This window comes from Lissotriton helveticus, chromosome 12, assembly GCF_964261635.1.
Source record: "Lissotriton helveticus chromosome 12, aLisHel1.1, whole genome shotgun sequence".
Classification (NCBI taxonomy): domain Eukaryota; kingdom Metazoa; phylum Chordata; class Amphibia; order Caudata; family Salamandridae; genus Lissotriton; species Lissotriton helveticus.
Genome location: NC_136073.1, coordinates 272939787 through 272958459, shown reverse-complemented (window position 1 = coordinate 272958459; position 18673 = coordinate 272939787). Strand labels below are relative to the sequence as shown.

General features: G+C 45.2%; 1 protein-coding gene across 4 annotated transcripts in view; it reads right to left on the bottom strand.

The window, feature by feature from the left end:
* The window catches only part of LOC144798682 (polycystin-1-like protein 3), a 1031816-nt gene that overhangs the window by 326163 nt on the left and 686980 nt on the right, over positions 1-18673 (bottom strand). For all 4 annotated transcript variants that reach the window (XR_013603613.1, XM_078669668.1, XM_078669669.1 and 1 more), the window contains exon 21: positions 13649-13792. Coding sequence is in view for 3 of the 4 variants with exons in the window: in XM_078669668.1 (XP_078525794.1) it covers positions 13649-13792 (144 nt within the window). In the remaining variant the exon portion in view is untranslated. The remainder of the gene's footprint in view (positions 1-13648; positions 13793-18673) is intronic.

Below are 18673 nucleotides of genomic sequence, written 5' to 3'. Positions count from 1 at the left end.
GGGTAGCTAAAATCAAAATAGAGTCATCAATCACGTATGGCAGTGAGGCTCTAAGAGGAATTGATGCTAAACTTCTGGACACAACCATCTCAAAGGCCTACAGATTTCTTTTTAATCTACCATCCTATACCTCGCAGGCCCAGATTCGGTTGGAATTCGGGCTGACGTGCCAAACGCTTGCTCGAAGAGGCTCATACATCAAGTGCTGGCACAAACTAAAGAATTCTCAAGAAAACACCCTGAACCGACAGCTCTGGCAAAATATGCTTACTACATCGCGAACGCCGGCGAAAAAATACCTAGAGGAGTCCTTGTCCATCACAGGACTGAAAGACCTATGGGAGACTCCTGTATCACATGCGCAATTTAAGCGCATAGCGAACAAGAGTCTAAAGAGACAATCGCATGTGGAGGACAAAGCTTTGCTCTCTTATAGGCGCCATGCCTGGATGACCTTGTGCACATACAGAACACCGGGGCTCCAAGCATATTTTGGTCTGGGGTATGGCTGGAAAACAAAAGAGGCCTTTTTCAAACACAGGCTGGGGATTCTTCCTGCCATTCCTCACCTACCACCATGGTTGAGGCAGAACTATGGGACCAAATGCCGGCTCTGCGGAACAGGAATCGAAGATTTGGAACACCTATTGTGCACTTGCCCGAGGCTGAACGAAGAAAGAGTAGCTCTGTTGAAAACTGCTTTCAACGAACTAGGAGTTCGCTCACGCAGACAAGCAGTCCTCGCTGGTTTTGATCCTGGTTTCCCGCCACTATACGGGAAGCTAGTGAAATTTCTGAAACTAGCTGAACGGAAACAAATATCCCAGGCACTTGGCTAAGTGGAAACCCGGGACAGGACCAAGTGCCTTGAACATTTTTTCCCGCGGGTTTTACTGTTTTTTATTTTTATTATTCGATCAACCATGAATTTCTGCTTTTAAGGTCTTTTAAATTTCTGATGAGATTGTTTTATTGCACTTTTTGTAACGGTTTTTATTAACCTAAACAATAAATAATTACTTACTTACTTACTTACTGGTCTCCCGTGTGACAGCGGAAACATAGACCACAAGACTGCCCATAAAGGAAAAAAGAAGGGACAGACAGAAGCCTGGCGGCAAAAACCTACACCGCCAAAGACAGACACCGTCTACCAATATGAAGAACGTCAAGAAGAATACACACACAGTAATGCCACCTAAAGAAGCACCTGTGCCATAATGGGTGTAAGAACTCACACCCAGAAAACATCAGGGGTGGAGCACAGTGTGAGAAGTTGGCCTGATATGTGATGTCCACTATTCTAGTGGGCACCCTATATCAGTCCAAACAACCCTTATGGTGATGGTTGTAAAGTCAACCTTATAGACCAGCTATCCTAGTGGTAGCATGGACAAAGCAGTCTTAGGCTAAAACTTCAGAGAGCATGTGAAGCCAGCTGTTTTACCATATGTAACCCCTTGAATACCAAATGAAAGGACACCACACAGGGTATATATAAAATATATATGTATTTATTACTAACACAACCCCTCTTTATGAGGTCAGAGGCCAAAGCACATAACAAGTTACTTAATTATCATACAATAAGTTGCACAGAATACAGTCGAGCCCTAGGGGCGTTGCAAACCATATACTAAAATAGTGGTATAAGAACCACGTCACGAACAAGGAGTAGGCCTAGGGCCTAGGGAATCGCTGGGGCTACACTGGACTAACAATAGTTAGGAAGCAGGAGGCCCACGGGAAGCGTGTGCAGTGTCTAAACACACACGCGGGTTCTCATAGGGATACAATGGGAATGTAAAAGTTAGAAACTAGTTGATTTAGGACACTTCCGGATGGACTAGGAGAAAGCTACTGAAAACTAGGACACTTGGATAGTCAATACCCACAAGAGCACTGGAGTACTCGCGTTACCCCACCCACAGGAGCCGGGTGCATAGGTGTCAAGTTGTGTTGGGTTTCATCGCTGAATCCTATGGAGGAAGACCTGTGAAAAGATGCTGCAGGCGACCAGGAGGAAGATGTCCGGTTGGATCCAAGGGTGGATCGAGGATGAAGAGTACCTGAAAGCAGAGGGGACAGAGTCTGGGTCACTAGCCAGTGACCAGGAAGGAACCAGGAAGGAACCAGGCGATGTCGGGCGCGATCAGGTGAAGATGCAAAGCTTGTCTCTGCAGCCACGTGGACCAGAAGGTGTCGGCGACAACCAGGAGCTGGATACGGACTGTCCCACAAAGGATCTCACTGTTGGCGGTGCCGACTTCCAGATCGGAGTCAACAGGCCTTGGCAAATGCAACCCAAGAAGGAATCAAAGATGGACTTCTGTTCAGACCAGCAAGGTCTGGGGGGCTTCTCCTTTTTAGGGAAGCAGGAGCAAGCCTAGCGCCACCAGGCAAGCACTGTAAGTTTAAGGGTTCGTCTTCACAGAGGACATTAGCCAACGGGCAAGTGACCGGAAAGGCGCGTCGAGCACAAAAACACAAGCAGGCCCCATGCGGCACTCGGTGAGTGTGGAGGGCTGTGTGTCGATGCAAAAGGTGCTCGGGGCTGGGGCTTCTTAATCCCCAATGCACAACTTCAAGGGTGCCTCAGAAGCTGCGCAATTAGCAATAAGCGGGTTTTCCAAGATGTCCGGTCCCACGTCTCTCGTCGCCTCCACGGGTCTCAGCTTTGCTGTGGCTGTGGATCGGGGTCAGAGAAGTCTGAATGTCCAGTTCCTGTCTGGCTCTGTGCTCGGGCTCCAGCGGGAGCATCGACAAAGCAAACCGGCAAGTCGCTGTTGGTACCTGTTTGCACAGGGTAGTCACTCCTTGGCCACAAGGGAGATTCTTCAGTCTTCTAGTTGCAATTGAATGTCGAAGGTCCAGAGTTTCATGTCAAGTTTCAGTTCAGGATAAATCTAAAGTCTCTAGACTCAGCTACTACCTTTGTACCAATCAAAGGGGCTGGATTATCTGCTAGATCCCTCCTATGGGTGGGACCAGGGAAGGGAGTGGTTACACCCCTTTCCCTTTGTCCATTTTCGCGCCAGAGCTGGGGCTGGAGTGCCCCAGCAACTGGTTTGAACCGGGCAATGCATGGGGCACCTTGTGTGCCCCAGGCAGTGTCTCATTTCATTCAGCCCTTCCTGTCCCAATACACTAAGGCCTGTCTGGGGTGGTGCTAGCACCTCCCAAGGCAGGAAATCTATTGTCCAAGCCTCCCTCGCTGGAAGGGCTCCCAGCAGCAGGAGGTCAGACTTGTGTCTGGGGCAGCAGCATCCATTTTGTGATGCTGAGGCTCTGGTTTACTTTAACCGGGATTAACAGGAACAACGTGTCTTCTCCCTCTAGAAGGGTGGAATTCTACCCCCGTCGCCAGAACTGGCGAGGGGGTAGTATTCCAAAGTGCATGACACCTTACACAACATGTTTTGATAAAGCCAAACCAAAGTTAGCATTTAACCGCGAGGATTATAATGCACTTAAGAGTATATGGTATGGCTATATCATAGAACAGCTATAAGGACATGGTTCCGAAAGCTGCAGACAGGCTCAGCTCATGCTAGAGCCTCATCTCACATAAAACCAAGCACTCTGCCTTCAGGATTGTTAAGGCCTGCCATAGAAGGGACTTTTAGGTGCAAATGTGTCTATATATAAGGTTAGATATAGGAATACTATATCTAAGCAAGGGGTTTATGTGATGTCCACTATTCTAGTGGACATCACATATCAGGCCAACTTCTCACACACAGATCCAGAGGCAGAAAGGCATAGATCAGAGTCACTCCTTGAGAACAAGGAATATGCACAGGAAGAAAGGGACAAACCGGACCCAGTCTCCTGCACGAAGCAAGGAACCGGAGACAGTGCCAGGGAAGACCTGCCCTCCCCCCCCAGGGGCGCATGTCCACCGATAGACAGGTAAAATGTGCACAGCGAGGTTGTAGGAACACTCCAGGGTGACAAAACCCCCTACAGAGGCGGGGATGTATTACAGACCGACCATAGACAACCAATGGTATGCCTTGGAGAGAAACCAATCCTATGGACCTCATCAGAGGAGACATCCTACAACAGTAGGAAGAGTCAGCTTGTGTCAAAAGTTCCTGGACAAAGAAGAGTAGCAATATGATTGCCAACAAATACCCCAAATAGGGTAAGGCACAACCCTACAAAAGAAGGGTCCCTCTTGAGACAAGCTTGTAGGCAGAGGTTTAAAAGAAAGGTAAACACAGCTTAACCAGCTGTACAAGAATAAGTAAACAACACGGCAGAGCAGCCACACAACCCAGAACATCTGCAGCCCACAACGGGCAACAGAAAAGAGAACCATATACAGGAGGTGCCTGGCCGGAGAATCAACATGGGCGTCAAAAAGAGTGACCCCATTAAATGGTATATCTTCTTAAGCCGCCCCTGAACATGCTCTGGGAAAACATTATTATGCAACCACGCATGGCGGCGTATGTCAACCGACCCGGCCACAGTATGACCCACAGTGTCCGTGGTGTCCATGGTAGACCGAATTGAGAAGTGCGCCATATCATGGCCATCACTGATTAGGCGGGTCAGATCGGCACAAGAGATCCCCGGCAAGGTGGGGAGGAGCCGGCCAACAGATTCCCAAAGGGCAAATGTAGCCCGAGCAAATACACACGACGTGTTGAGGACCCGGAGTCCCGAGCTGGCAGATACAAACACATCGCGGCCATATGACTTCAACCACCGAGATTCCGGAGTGGGAGTATGCAACGGAACAGGAGTCACAGAGAGACTTGCCTGAAGCCCAAGTCCTCCAGCTCCAGGATGGAGGGCCAAACAGGCGGAGTCAGTGGGAGCCGGCTGATGTGTCACAGCACGATCCACAGGGTCCACCGAGGAGGGCTGTGCCCAAGTTCCGAGAAGGATGTCAAACAATGACTCCGCAAAAACTAGCAATGGTTCCATGTTCCCCGCGCCCTGGTTGAGAATATCCAGCAAAGGCTCCTTAGGACTAGAGACTAAGGGCAGCTCCATCCTTAAAATGGCTGCAGCCCTGCAAACAGCTCTGACGAACGTCCACTAGCCTCTGTGGCCCCACGAGGCGGTGAAAGCAAGTCATCAGTAGGTGATGGACGCAAGCTAAACTTAATAGAGGCTCAGCAGCAAGATGAATAGACCAATGCTCTACTGGCACCTGCTCTGGAGGGCAGTCAAATGACTCTGGAACCACATCCTCCACCACTAAATCTGGAGACGGTACCGGCCTCAATTGGCGTTGAGGATCCAACGGTGGTTCATCAGACCGAGGCTTTTTGGCTGGAGTGTCCTTTTCTTTATATGTTGATTTCGGTGCTGAAGGCTTCGGCTCTGACCCTTTTGGTGTGGAAGGTTTTGGCTGAGAGTCTTTGTGCTTGGTAGGCTTCGGCTCCGAGCCTTTGTGCTTGGTAGGCTTCGGCTCCGAGCCTTTCGGTGCAGGGCTGGACTGGGATCCACAACCGGCCCTAGAAAAGTGCTTGGCCGGCCCCCCTCCCCACTCGGGGGGGTTGGAGGTGCCGTCGAGCTCTTTGCCGCAAAAACGGCCCTTTAACAAAAACGGCCCCCAGGGGCCCGAACCAGCCTCCACCCGTGCTGTGCACTGGGGGATTGCCCAGTACCCGCTGTGGCCAGTCCAGCCCTGTTTCGGTGTTACTGATTTCGGCTCCAACTGTTTTGGTGCTGTAAGTTTCAGCTCTGAACCTTTAGGCGTGGACGCTTTCGTCTCTGAACCTGTTGGTGTGGAGGATTTCAGCTCCGACCCTTTAGGTACGGGGGTCTTCAGTTCCAGAGTCTCCGGTGCCAAAGGTGTAGTTTTTGGTGCTGGTATAGGCTTTGACTTATGTTTCAGTGCTGAAGGTGTTGGTTTGGCACCAGAATGGGGCCATCTGGATCCCGAGCCGTAAGGCTTCTCTTTATGTGTCTCGAACATTTTATCGTCAATGGTGTGGTCGTTGACGTCGGCGGCGGTAACATCATAGACAGTGCCGTTGTCGACGGAAGAGTAGTCTTCGTCGGCAAGGCACTCGTCGACGAGTCATTCGCCATTGGGATCTTTGCTGACGGTATCATAGTTGACAAGGGAGCGTTGACAGTCTTTGATGACGATAGGGTCCTCATCGTTGATTTAGAGACTCTAGTCGACAGTATTGGAGCCTGAATTGCCATTGCCGTCGACCAAGGCGTTGGCAACAGTCAATGTCATCAACTAGTGAGAGAACGTCGTTGACTATGATTTTTTGAGAGATTTCCACCCCACAGGACCTGAAGAGGAGGCTCTAGGATGATAGCCGTAGAAGGTACAGATAACATCGGCTCAGAGGAATGTTTAGCTACGTTCTCTATTTTTGAAGCCTTGGAGTCCTGGGAAGGTTTATGATGTTTCCTATCCTTTGCCTGAGGAACTGTCTCTAGATCTGGCCCTCTTATGGGATGTAGTGGCTCTCTCACCTTCCTTATCTGAAGAAGGCGACTGGTGTTTAGTGGTCTGAAGCAACACTTGCCTTCTATTCACCTTCCCTTTCTGTCCTTGAGAGTTTTAGTTGAAAAGGTGCGGCAGATCTTACATTCTCTTCGTCGTCTTCAACATAGCTTTCTAGCAGATGCGACGGGAGTAAGGGCTAAACCTTTCTAAATTCTTGCATGGATGGCCGTAACAAAGTCTTGTACTATGTGGGTATCTTCCTAGACAGTCAAAATTCGCTATGCGTCAATGATTGATTGATCATTCAAGTACTTGTGAGTATATAGTGTCAAACAGGCAAAAGTTATCTAAAAAAATCGATTTTATTAAAAGATGAGGGAATAAAAACACAATGAATTTCACTTTAAAAGGTTTGGTACCAGGAGCCTAGCCTGCAGCCATGATGGCCGCCTGATCCTTCGGCTCCGCCGACCCTCTCGCTTCTCTCCCGTCCCGCGACCTATCCTGGTACTGATCCTGTTCCTAAGTGGTGTATTCGGGCTCGGGAGGTGACCCCGACTCCGCTGGTGTGTTTCACTTAGCGCTCCCAGCAGTGGAAACGATGGGGCGTCCTCGCCTTCTCCCGGACGCTGCCTGGCGCTGACGGGTCTTTGTTCTCCTGGAGTGGCTGCCATCGCCCACGACATCAGCGGCCACTGCAGCCGGCTCCGGGCCGGCCGACGGAGTGCGGCGGCTGGATTCAGTGTTTCACCTCTGTCCGATCTACGCCTTTCAACGAGAGGGGCATGTTGCCTGCGATCGCAACATTGTTTCACCGCCCGGGCTCCCTGATGCCTCTGTTTGCTGCCTGTCCTGCTTTATGGTGAGGAGGGGGCCATTTTGGAGACGGAGCCGCCGGAGCTCGTTTTTCATGATCCCGGGCTGCGCCTGGTGCCAAGGCAGCTGCGGTCGCTGCGCTCACACCCGCTTGGGGTAACATGGTCTGTGTTCCCTTTGTGCCCCCGGCCCGATGGTGCTCTGCAGTGTGCCGGCATGGTGCTCAGCTTCGTGATGGTGACGTTGACGGGCAGTCCTATGGGCTGCACCGAGTTTTTGAGCCCCGTGTATATGGATCTGATGCATCCCTCCCTCCTACGGCACCGGTGCGGATTGCGGACATTCTGAGAGCCCTGAATACTCTTCGTACTGAGTTTTGTGCCTATGCCTGTGACCTGGGGCACAATATGGATGCTGTCCTTTCTGTGGTGCCCCTGCATGACCAAGCAAATTTACGCCCGAGTGACGCTGACCCTCATCCTGCGCCCGACTTTGGTAGGCTGTCTGCCCAGATGTGCCCGGAGGTGCTGTTGGTGTGTGTTCCCGAGATCCCCAAGATGCTGGCCGCGCCGGGGATGCAGCGGTCTGAGGTCTGTGTGCTGGTTCAGTGTGGGGGCTCTCGTTCTCGGACGCCATGTTCGGACGCTCCATTGTGGATTATTGGAGACGCTATCTACGCTATCCTGCGGCTGCTCCTACTGCCCGGGCCGGATGAGCTATTCCAGTGTGAGGCTTGCACTTCTATCGCAGTTGCCCATATGACGTGGGATTGGACGGACTTTGTTGGACGGCGTTCTGATCTGCTGGGGTCCCACGGTTGGTTTGTCCCGTTTACGATGACTACGGTGCAACTGGACAACGTTGATACTCTCGATCGCAGGGGCCAGGGTTGAACTTCCCCTATTACTCACTGTGGTACTGTATACTATCGGGACTTGGGGTGATGGACGGTACTAGGCAGCTGGACTTTGTCGTGGCGCTGGGCGGCGGGGGGCAGGGTAGAGGGTGTTTCCTTCCAGGTTAAAAGTGTTGCTGCTTGTACTGCTGGGATGTTGATGGATAGCCGGGGATGTTTTAACTCATTTGTATCAATGGCGGGGTCTAGGGTTGGGCGACCCGAATATTGTTTCCCGGGTATGGGTCGTTTCTCTCCTCCTCCACTCTTTTCATCTTTTTATATCTTTCCCTACTGTGGGGCAGTTCCGGGGCGACAGGCACGCTGTTAGTGGATTTGGCCGTAGCCATTACAGGGGTGCGGGGTGGTGGGTGCGGGGGGGTTTGTTATTTTAGTTTGTTTTGTTCTATGGTCTCTATTGCTCTTTTCCGGCTTTGGGAGGGTTCTTTCCTCTTTGCGGGGTGGGTGGCTTCGGGGTCTTGCACCCCCTTTTTTTTCTGCTTGGGTTTCAATGAAGCTTTGTATCCTGTTCTGGGGGTGGGCCTTCTGCGATTCCGCTGGGAACTGTTATTTTGTGTATTGATGCCTATTGTTTGGTTTCATTGTTGCGGTGGTTTAGCCTACACAGTTGCGGTATATATTGCCCACTTTCAATTGTACATGGGGTACGCCCCTCTTGCTGCGTTTCTTTTGTGTCCCTTACTGTAAGGTGTGCATCCCCCTGTCGCAGCCCCCTCGCTTCCTTTAGAATTTAGGCTTAAAAATGAAAACCTCCTCTCCTGTGTTGCGCGCCCCATCGTCGCTTCTGGCGTACTTTGTATTATCCTGCTTGTTCCCATTTTTGCGGCCGGCCGTGATGGTTGTGGGCCTGCGCATGTATCTCCTGTTTTTGTCTCAATAAAGGTTTAAAAAAAAAAAAAAAAAAAAAAGGTTTGGTACCAGACGGTCCTTCTGTGTATGCGGCTTGATCCAGTGGCCAAATGGTACAAGGAATGGCCAGTAATAGTGCTCCTATAAATCAAGAGATACATACATTTCAATAGTAGTGAGGAGCGAATGTTAAAGAGTGGACCTAATCTGAATATTAGTAGTGTGGCATCATAGTACAGAATGTCTATTTCTATGGTATATGCATAATTCTGCTGGGTGTCATAGGTATAACATGTGATAACACGTGTGATCACATGTTATACCTATGACACCCAGCAGGCCGCCATCGATATAAGTAGACCAAAGAATTAAGCATATACCATAGAAATAAACATTCTGTACTATGATGCCACACTACGAATATCCAGATTAGGTCCACTCTTTAACATTCGCTCCTCCTGTACCATTTGGCCACTGGATCAAGCCGCATCCACAGAAGGACCGTCTGGTACCAAACCTTTTAAAGTGATAGATAAGGTAATATCTCGCATCTATATAGATACCCATAAATAGATATTTCACTGTGTCCCCCTTAATATTACATCAAACTTGCCTTGGCACTGATAAGCTGTATGCACCAAATACGTTTTGTATGATGTATTAGTAACATTGAATACTCCAAGCTATTAATTTGAACCTCTGGGAGCATTAATGACACATAAGAGGACTCTCCCAGCTAAAACAACCTAACACCAACTAAAGTCTCTAAGACCCTATCATACTGTTACTTAGTTATAATAAATATATTTGACTGCAATCTACTTACTAGGTGATTCACTCTGTTATTTTATAGATTGATCACGATTCCTATTTACCTTAAGTTCTTCTCCATCGTCAAACAATAGAAGTGCAGACCCTCATGTAAAGGGACAATTCATCAAGAATAGAGACGACTAATAATACCTCACATCCAAGCCCCGACACACGACAAGATCAGAACTAATACCCTTACCTTTTCCTTCTTTACAGTCATCAATATCAAGAAGACACTAACACTACTCATGACATTCTTTTTTAATCATTCCAGTAGTGCAAAGATCATCATAAAAGATAAGAAGTATCAGTTCTTCATTCTATAGATCTTCAGTCTCCATAGATACAGGTATTCCACTTTGCGTTTACTCCAGTCATCTTCATCTTGTGTTTTACAGTCTATCTAGTTGGGCCGCCTGGACTTTATCATTCACCATCTTCGTGAATACACACCCTGTATTCTTCTTGATATTCCTTCGGCACTCTATATATCATTGTCTTGCCTTTTCTAAAATGCACATACATTTCCTTTCAACTTCTGTTCACTATCTTTTTTATCTCTTGTTCTTTACCCTCATGAGTACATAGCCCTGTAACGTTGTTAGCTATGACTTAAACCAGTAATATAGCACTTTCTAGCGTGACTCATGGAGTCCCTCATCGGTACACAGAAACTGGGCACGTTCATGATAACTGCTTTTTGTAATATAACTATGTTTAACTATGGCCATCTGTGAAGGCACTACATAAAGTATATCCTTGTTATTATTGTCATTCTATTTGAGTACTGTTGGTCTTATGATTATGAAACCTAGTTTGTTGTAATAGATGTCCCATTTTGTCAAGCACGCTCAATTATTTTAACACAGACTAGGTCTTCATCATCTTTAGGAATCCGTGGCCTGATTTCCTGAAGGCGGCGCAGCCATAGCGCCGAAAACGCGCGTCGAATTAATTCCAGTCTTGCCACATATCTAATGTTTGGATTATACAAAAATGTGCTTTTATTTTAAACTGTGATTTTGATGTGATGTATATTGTCTGTCCAAAATCATTTGCTTTGAATTAATCTCAATCTTGCAACATCACAAATGATTGGATTATACAAAGATTTCCCCTTATTTTAAACTGTGATTTTGATGTATTGTACACTGTTTGTTTAAAATTATTTGTTTTCAATTCATTATGGGCACGATGTAGGTAAATACCGAATCATACCGATTCGGTATTTAAGAGTAGGTACATGGGATGTAGGTAATTTCACTTTTGAAATTACCGAATCGGAATGATTCGGTAATTACCGAATCTGTATTTACCGATTCGGTAATTGCCATTGATTCCTATGGGCCTTGAGGCCCATAGGAATCAATGCCAATTACCGAATCGGTAAATACCGATTCGGTAAAATTACCGAATTTGCAAGAGGGACAGGGTGTCACTTTGACACCCTGTTGCACCCCTCAATTGTGCATGGGTGCACATGTTGCTGACATACATGCCCTTAGGGCATGTATGTCTGCAACATGGCACATTTTTTAAAGCAAAAAAAATGCTTTTTGAAGGGTTTTCGTTATTTACCACCAACTTCTAGTTGGTGGTAAATAGCGAATTCTTAAACCCTTGTAGCACTGATTTAAATTACAGAATCGGTAATTTTACCGATTCGGTATTTTACCGAATCGGATAAATTACAGATTCGGTAAAATTACCGATTCTGTAATTTAACATGCCCCTACATCTCAATATCCAAATACCGGTCGGAAACGGCCGAAAATCGGTATTTTCGGCCGTTTCCGACTGGTATTTGCCTACCTACATCAGGCCCTATGTTTTTATTCCCTCATCTTTTAATAAAATCGATTTTTTAGATAACTTTTGCATGCTTGACACTATATACTCACAAGTACTTGAATGACCAATCAACCATTGACGCATAGCAAATTTTGACTGTCTAGGAAGACACCCACATAGTGCTTTACCCTGTCCTAGAAGTTCATTACTTTACCAGGGGGTCCTTGTTTCCTCACATACGTAACAAAGTCTTGGTCACTCTGGTAACCTGATTAATCCTCGTTGACGGTGGCGTTGATGGTGCAGACACAGCAGGAAAATTTAATCGTCGATGGTGCGGTCATTGACGTTATCGGCGGTAACATCATCAACAGTGTCCTCGTCGATGGAAGAGCAGTCGTCCCCGTCGATGAGTCGATCATCATCGGGATCTTCGCCGACAGTATCATACTTGACGAGGGAACGTTCAAGGTCTTCGATAACGATGGGGTCCTCATCGTCGATGCAGAGACTCTAGTCGACAGTATTGGAGCCTGAATTGCCATAGTCGTCACTGTTGCAGTCGACGACGGCGTTGTCGATGGCAATAGTCAATGTGGTTGACGAGTGAGGGAGCGTCGTCGATTATGATTGTTTTAGAGATTTCCGCCCCACAGGATCTGAAGAGGAGGCTCTAGGACCTTCCAGGAAGGTGTAGAAGGTACAGATAACATCGGCTCAGAGGAATGTTTAGCTCTGTTCTCTATTTTTGAAGCCTAGAGTCCTGGGAAGGCTTACATTTTTTACCTTTGCCTGAGGAACTGGCTTAGATCTGGCCCTCTTATGGAATGTAGAGGCTCTCTCACCTTCCTCATCCGAAGAAGGCGACTGATGTTAAGAGGTCTGAAGCAACACGTCCTTTCCATCCACCCTCCTTCTCTGTCCTTGAGGGATTTAGTTGAAAAGGTGCGGCAGATCTTGCATTCCCTCACCTCATGCCTTGGATAAAGGCAGTAAATACAGCCCTTATGTGGATCATTCACATAGACTCTTTTCTTACCACAGGTCTTACATGGGCGGAAAAGGTCTCTTTTGTTTGACATGATGCCAAGATTTGTGAAAGTTTAAGAAAACTGAGTAGCACTCAGGGAGACTCCCTTTGACACGACGTGCAGTGAAAATCTGAAGAGAACCTGCCTCTGCTGACTGTGTTCTAGAGGGTGCTGGCAGCAGATTGACTGGGTTCCAACATTAGGTCCTTTTTTAAAAAGGACAAGGCTTCTATTTAAATGGCCTTAGGCCGTTAAAGTCTATGAATTTTTTAAAGCACTGCTTGAATATTTTACCTTGGGACTCCCATCTCGACGACGGGGAATGATTCAGTCATGTGAATCTATGAAAAATACCCCAATACTGGATAAAATACCAGTATCTCTGATATCATAGTGGAAAATAAGCAACACTTATTACAAAATGTGCGAGCTAGGCATTGGAACAATAATTGAGCCAGCTTCACAGATTTCATGGGAACAGAGGAAGGTCATTCATGAATTGTTATATCTGCTAATTCTTATAAGGTATAGAAGATTAACATCGCTGGTTGCATAATATGAGAGGTAAGTTTCTCATCCACCATTAAGTCAGCATCACTTATTTCATGGTATCTAATCAGTTTCTTTCATTAAGTATAATATCAGCGTCACTTATTCCATTGAATCTAATACGTTTTTTTCTATGAGTGTGATGTCACTTAATATATTTGATTGTATCTAATCGGTTTCAGTCACTGAATGTTATGTCACTAGCACTTCTATCCTGGTACCTAAGTTCAGCATGAAGTCTGCATCAATTATTTCATAGTGTTTAAGGTAGATGTTTCCTAGAGTGTTATGCAGCATCACTGACTTCACTCCAAATATATAAAAAAAACTTTTTGCAGGCACTTTTTATGAACACAAAGCATTGTTTATCAAGCACACAGTGAAAACATAACAACCAAGGAGAGACGTGTAGTTCATCAGACAACCATCAAAAGCAACAATGATTTGCCCTACCGACAAAGTCTCGAATGAAGTGGTAAAGTTCCTTTTCCCTCTGGGCCAGTTTTCTGCGATCAATGAAGCTGCCGATAGGAGGTGGTTGATAGATGGGATTTGTTGGGTCTCTCCATCCCGATAGCTCCCAGTCAGGGTGTTTGGCTATGAGAAAACAACACACAGCATAGTTTTTATAAAACAGTCCTTTACTGTCACAAGGGAATATGAACGAAAAGAAAAGAAAAGAAAGTAAAAATGTAATGTAAGTCAAATGATTCGTGGGGAGTGATAAAATATATGTTGAAAAGAGTTTTGCACAATTGCTTACGGGGTTCATACCACTGAAACAGGCAGCAGCGCCCATTGTGAAAGAGATTACTAGTATGGGGGTGAAAGATAATAAAAGCAAACAAGTAGGTCTGTAATAATGTCAAGATCAGTGGTTATCTAAACTGAATAGGTACAAACCCCACACTCCTGGTGCCACAATTCAGGTTCAAGTTGGTGGTAATTAGCGATTTCCTTGAAAAAATTTTTTTTTTTACTTTTTTAAAAGTGCCATGTGGCACAAATTCATGCCCTTAGGGCACACATGCACATTTCAGGGGCGCAACAGGGTGTCCTTTTGGAACACTTGCACCCTTGAAATTGCTTCCGCAATTTGCGAGTGCCTCCCACACTTCAGGACATGGTTAAACAGGTGACTTCTCTACTGCAGTAGTCATTGTCCTCCCAGAACCCCCGTAATTTCTCCATCAGATAAATATACTTATTGGAGTAGACTACTGCCTCCCAATGGCTCTATGGCCTGCTTTTAAATGTCCCGAACAATGCACAATGATTTCTAGCTCTCTGTCATTCATGGATTTCTTTCAATGAAACCTATTTCCCACTCCTGTTTTCTCGTGATGTGCCTTGGTTCCAGTGGTTCCAGTGATTTCTCTTTTCACTCCCTCCCTTACTGTTGCTTAGGAACCTAAAGACTGCTACCAGAAAGCACTGTAACTCTGATTAGATACCCGTGTCTTGAAAAAGACCCCTCCTTCCTCAACGTCTTTCCTCAATCTTGTTGTCTTGTCTCATTTCCTTTCACCTGATCCCTCTTTTCGATCTTTCCTCACCATTCAATTGCCCTGACTGCTTTGCGGTAAGCTTATGGTGGTTTAAAGGGAAACATAAAGAAGCAGCCCAATATCCAAGTTAATATTTTGTGTACTTGAAAATACTACTAGGATTCTTCTGCTCTCTCTCTGGGTCTCTCTCTTTCTCTTGATCGTACAATGTCGCTCTTGATGGAATGTCTGAGAGCCATAGTATATGTTTTAAAAAAAGAGTAAGAAAACAACTACGGGTGGGCTCTAATCAGCAAGGCTGAGCCAAACTATCAAAAAACAAAAATAGGTTGCCAATACTGATGTGTGTAATTTAAATAAATAATGGACCGAGCAGAACTTGAAAGGAGAATTCAAGAACGGGAATTGCTACTCAATAGCTTTTTATTTCAATATTTTGGAAAAGCAGATTTATATTTTTTCAAATGATCAACATAAACATATTAGAAAAGGACACGTACAAATGAAGGGACTAGGTATTCGTTAACAATCATTCGCTACTGCAAGCATATCACAGGCATACAACAAACTTTCAAACTATTCAGGGAAAGGACTGGAAGAACATATATTGCAATTTTAAAATTATATATGTACAATTTCTACTTCAAAAAGAAACATGAAGCCACATTCTGCCGACACAATATACGGACTTTTAGTTTACTGGAAAGGTTTTCACTGCCGGCGATGCATGCGCCCCGAAGTAGTGCCGACCTAGACGCGAGTGGATTCACGTTCCTTCTCACAAATTATCGACATGGCATCGCCGGCAGTGAAAACCTTTCCAGTAAACTAAAAGTCCGTATATTGGACGGAATCAGAAGGACGTACATACCTCGACCCACCGCTCCCGTCTATAAAAAGAAAATTAAAGTGATCCACGATTGCCTTTGCTAGACCGCGACCTTCGTTGCAAGCAGTAGTTTAAATTGAATTTAGGCAGCCTTCCGTATTCCGGAGAATTCTATCTACACGCTGCCACCGTGGATTCCAAATTGAATATTAAAATCAGCATAACACCTTGAAGATACGATTTGAGGCCCTGAAGAGAATCCTAAGGAAGCAATTGGGATTCGAAACGCGTAGGCTTTCTGCCACAATACATCTGCGAGAGCGGCCTGGTTATTTAATTAATTTTCTCACGCCGCTTGTACATTACTACTAACCATCCGATTGAAGACTAAATTTATCTGAGAAGAATGTACACTTAAAAATTCTTTTTGTTTATTACTATTGCAAAACTGTGTCCGCAGAATGTGGCTTCATGTTTCTTTTTGAAGTAGAAATTGTACATATATAATTTTAAAATTGCAATATATGTTCTTCCAGTCCTTTCCCTGAATAGTTTGAAAGTTTGTTGTATGCCTGTGATATGCTTGCAGTAGCGAATGATTGTTAACGAATACCTAGTCCCTTCATTGGTACGTGTCCTTTTCTAATATGTTTATGTTGATCATTTGAAAAAATATAAATCTGCTTTTCCAAAATATTGAAATAAAAAGCTATTGAGTAGCAATTCCCGTTCTTGAATTCTCCTTTCAAGTTCTGCTCGGTCCATTATTTATTTAAATTACACACATCAGTATTGGCACCCTATTTTTGTTTTTTTTTAAAAGAGTGGCAAACCTTTGAATATAAAGGCTATTTAGTCACTGAAATTAAAGAGCATTAGCCAAAAACAATGCAAAATAGCACAACCAAAGAAAATTTGGATGTAAACCTCCCAAATTGTCTGAAATTTGGTGAGAATTGTTGGTTTTATAGCACACTAAGGTTGCTTTATCACTTGTAAAACATTGTATAATATAAATACTTTTTAACATGTAATAAAGGAGTGTAAATCTGCATATAAGTGTGGCCTAAATTCTGAAGAGGAATTCTCATGATGCACACAGACTATCTCTGTTTATCAATCTAGATCTTTCATGTCTTTCTTCATTCACTATCACACCTGTGCTATTACTTCTCTTTATTGTCTTTCTATATTCACTGGCAACATCCATGAAGACCAGTGGTGGCTTCCAGGAGGGAAAAGTAGTGAAGCAATAATGATTAGTTACTTACCTGTAATCCTAGTTCTCATCCAGGGGTATACTCATCAAAGTCATAATCTATGAATAATCCCCGCCCATATGCGGGATCCCGAAGCATATAGAAAATACATATATATACCTATGCATATGTGAAAACATATATCTATGCAGCCTAAGATATTTCCACAATGGCCAAAATGCTGAAATTACATAGGTTTGTATAGTAGCACCTATACTCTCCCAACCCCTAAGGAAGAAAGAGAGCAGTAAGCATTTGTCATACAACAATGCTTTATTGCCATAGAGAAACCTGGAATTGCAGGCATTTGCCAGTAGGCTGCAGTAGAGTATAACGAAAACTGACAACTTGCCTTTAAGGCATTAGAGTAGGGGTACCGTGCGTTTAAGGCCTGCAGGAGACCCCCTGCTCCCATGATGCACCACAAATGGCAGTTAGGTCAGTTATTTTTGGAGGTGCATAATCACCTTGAGTAAATCCGCAATCATCATACAATAACTTTGCAGTAATGCTCGTCCGGGGAGGTGGGTGGGTCGCTTATGACTTTGATGAGTATACCCCTGGATGAGAACTAGGGGCCCGATTCACAGAACTAACTTAAGACAAAATCCTAAACTTACTACTTTTGGTATTCACAGAAGTTAGGATTTTGTCTTAAGATTGTCTTAAGACAGATTTAAGACAGACTTAAGACAACATCCTAACTTAAGTCTGTCTTAAGTCTGTCTTAAGACAAACTTAAGACAAAATCCTAACTTCTGTGAATACTAAAAGTAGTAAGTTTAGGATTTTGTCTTAAGTTAGTTCTGTGAATCGGGCCCTAGGATTACAGGTAAATAACTAATCCTTCTCATCCAGGAGATACTCATCACTTGTCTCGCGAACAAGCAATCAAATACACAGCAAAAAACAGGAATCAATATCACATTTATAATGCAGTTATGCAAACAAATTGCTCAAAGAGGCCTGTCTCACTTGGGCATCGGCCTGTGAATCTGAATCTAGGCAGTAATGGCGGGTAAAGGTATGTACTGAACGCCATGTAACCGCCTTACAAATCTCAGATATCGGAATGTTGCGAAGGAGAGCTGTTGTAGAAGCTTTCCCTCGCTGGAATGTGCATGTGGTTTGCCCTGTAAAGCTTTGTTAGCTATTTGGTAAGACAGAGCTATACAGGAGACGATCCATCTAGAGACAGACCTTTTTGAAGCTGACAGAGCAGTATTAGTTGTACCATAATTAACAAAGAGCCGGTCAGACTTCCTAAGTGGAAGAGTTCTAGCCAGGTAAGATTTCAAAACCCTCCGGAGATCTAGACCTCTCTGGGGAGTGGTTGGTTGAGGGAAGAAAGTAGGCAGTGTGATGGTCTGATTGATATGGAAATCCGAGACAACCCTGGGCAGGAAGCCTGGATGTGTTCTCAGCACCACTCTATTGGCATGAAAAACTGTGCAATGTTCATTGCAACAAAGGGCCTGGATCTCACTCACCATGCGGGCTGAGGTGATGACTACCAAGAAAGTAGCTTTTCAGGTCAAGTGCTGCAAAGATGCCTAACGAATAGGCTCGAAAGGATTACCCATCAACTTGGTAAGTACGATGTTAAGCTCCCAGGGAGGAGAGGGGGACCTCACTGGCGGAAACACTTTCTTAAGCCCCTCTAAAAAATCTATGACCACAGGCATGAGGAAGAAAGAGGTCTGGGAAGGAGACTTCCTATAGGCTGTGATTGCCGCTAAGTCAACCCTGATGGAGGGGTACTTCAGGCCTGACCTTGCCAAGGGTAATAAGTATGGGAGAATCAACTGCACCTGACCTTGAATCGGATCAAGAGCATTGTCCATACACCAAATGTAAAATTTCTTCAACTTAAAAGCATAAG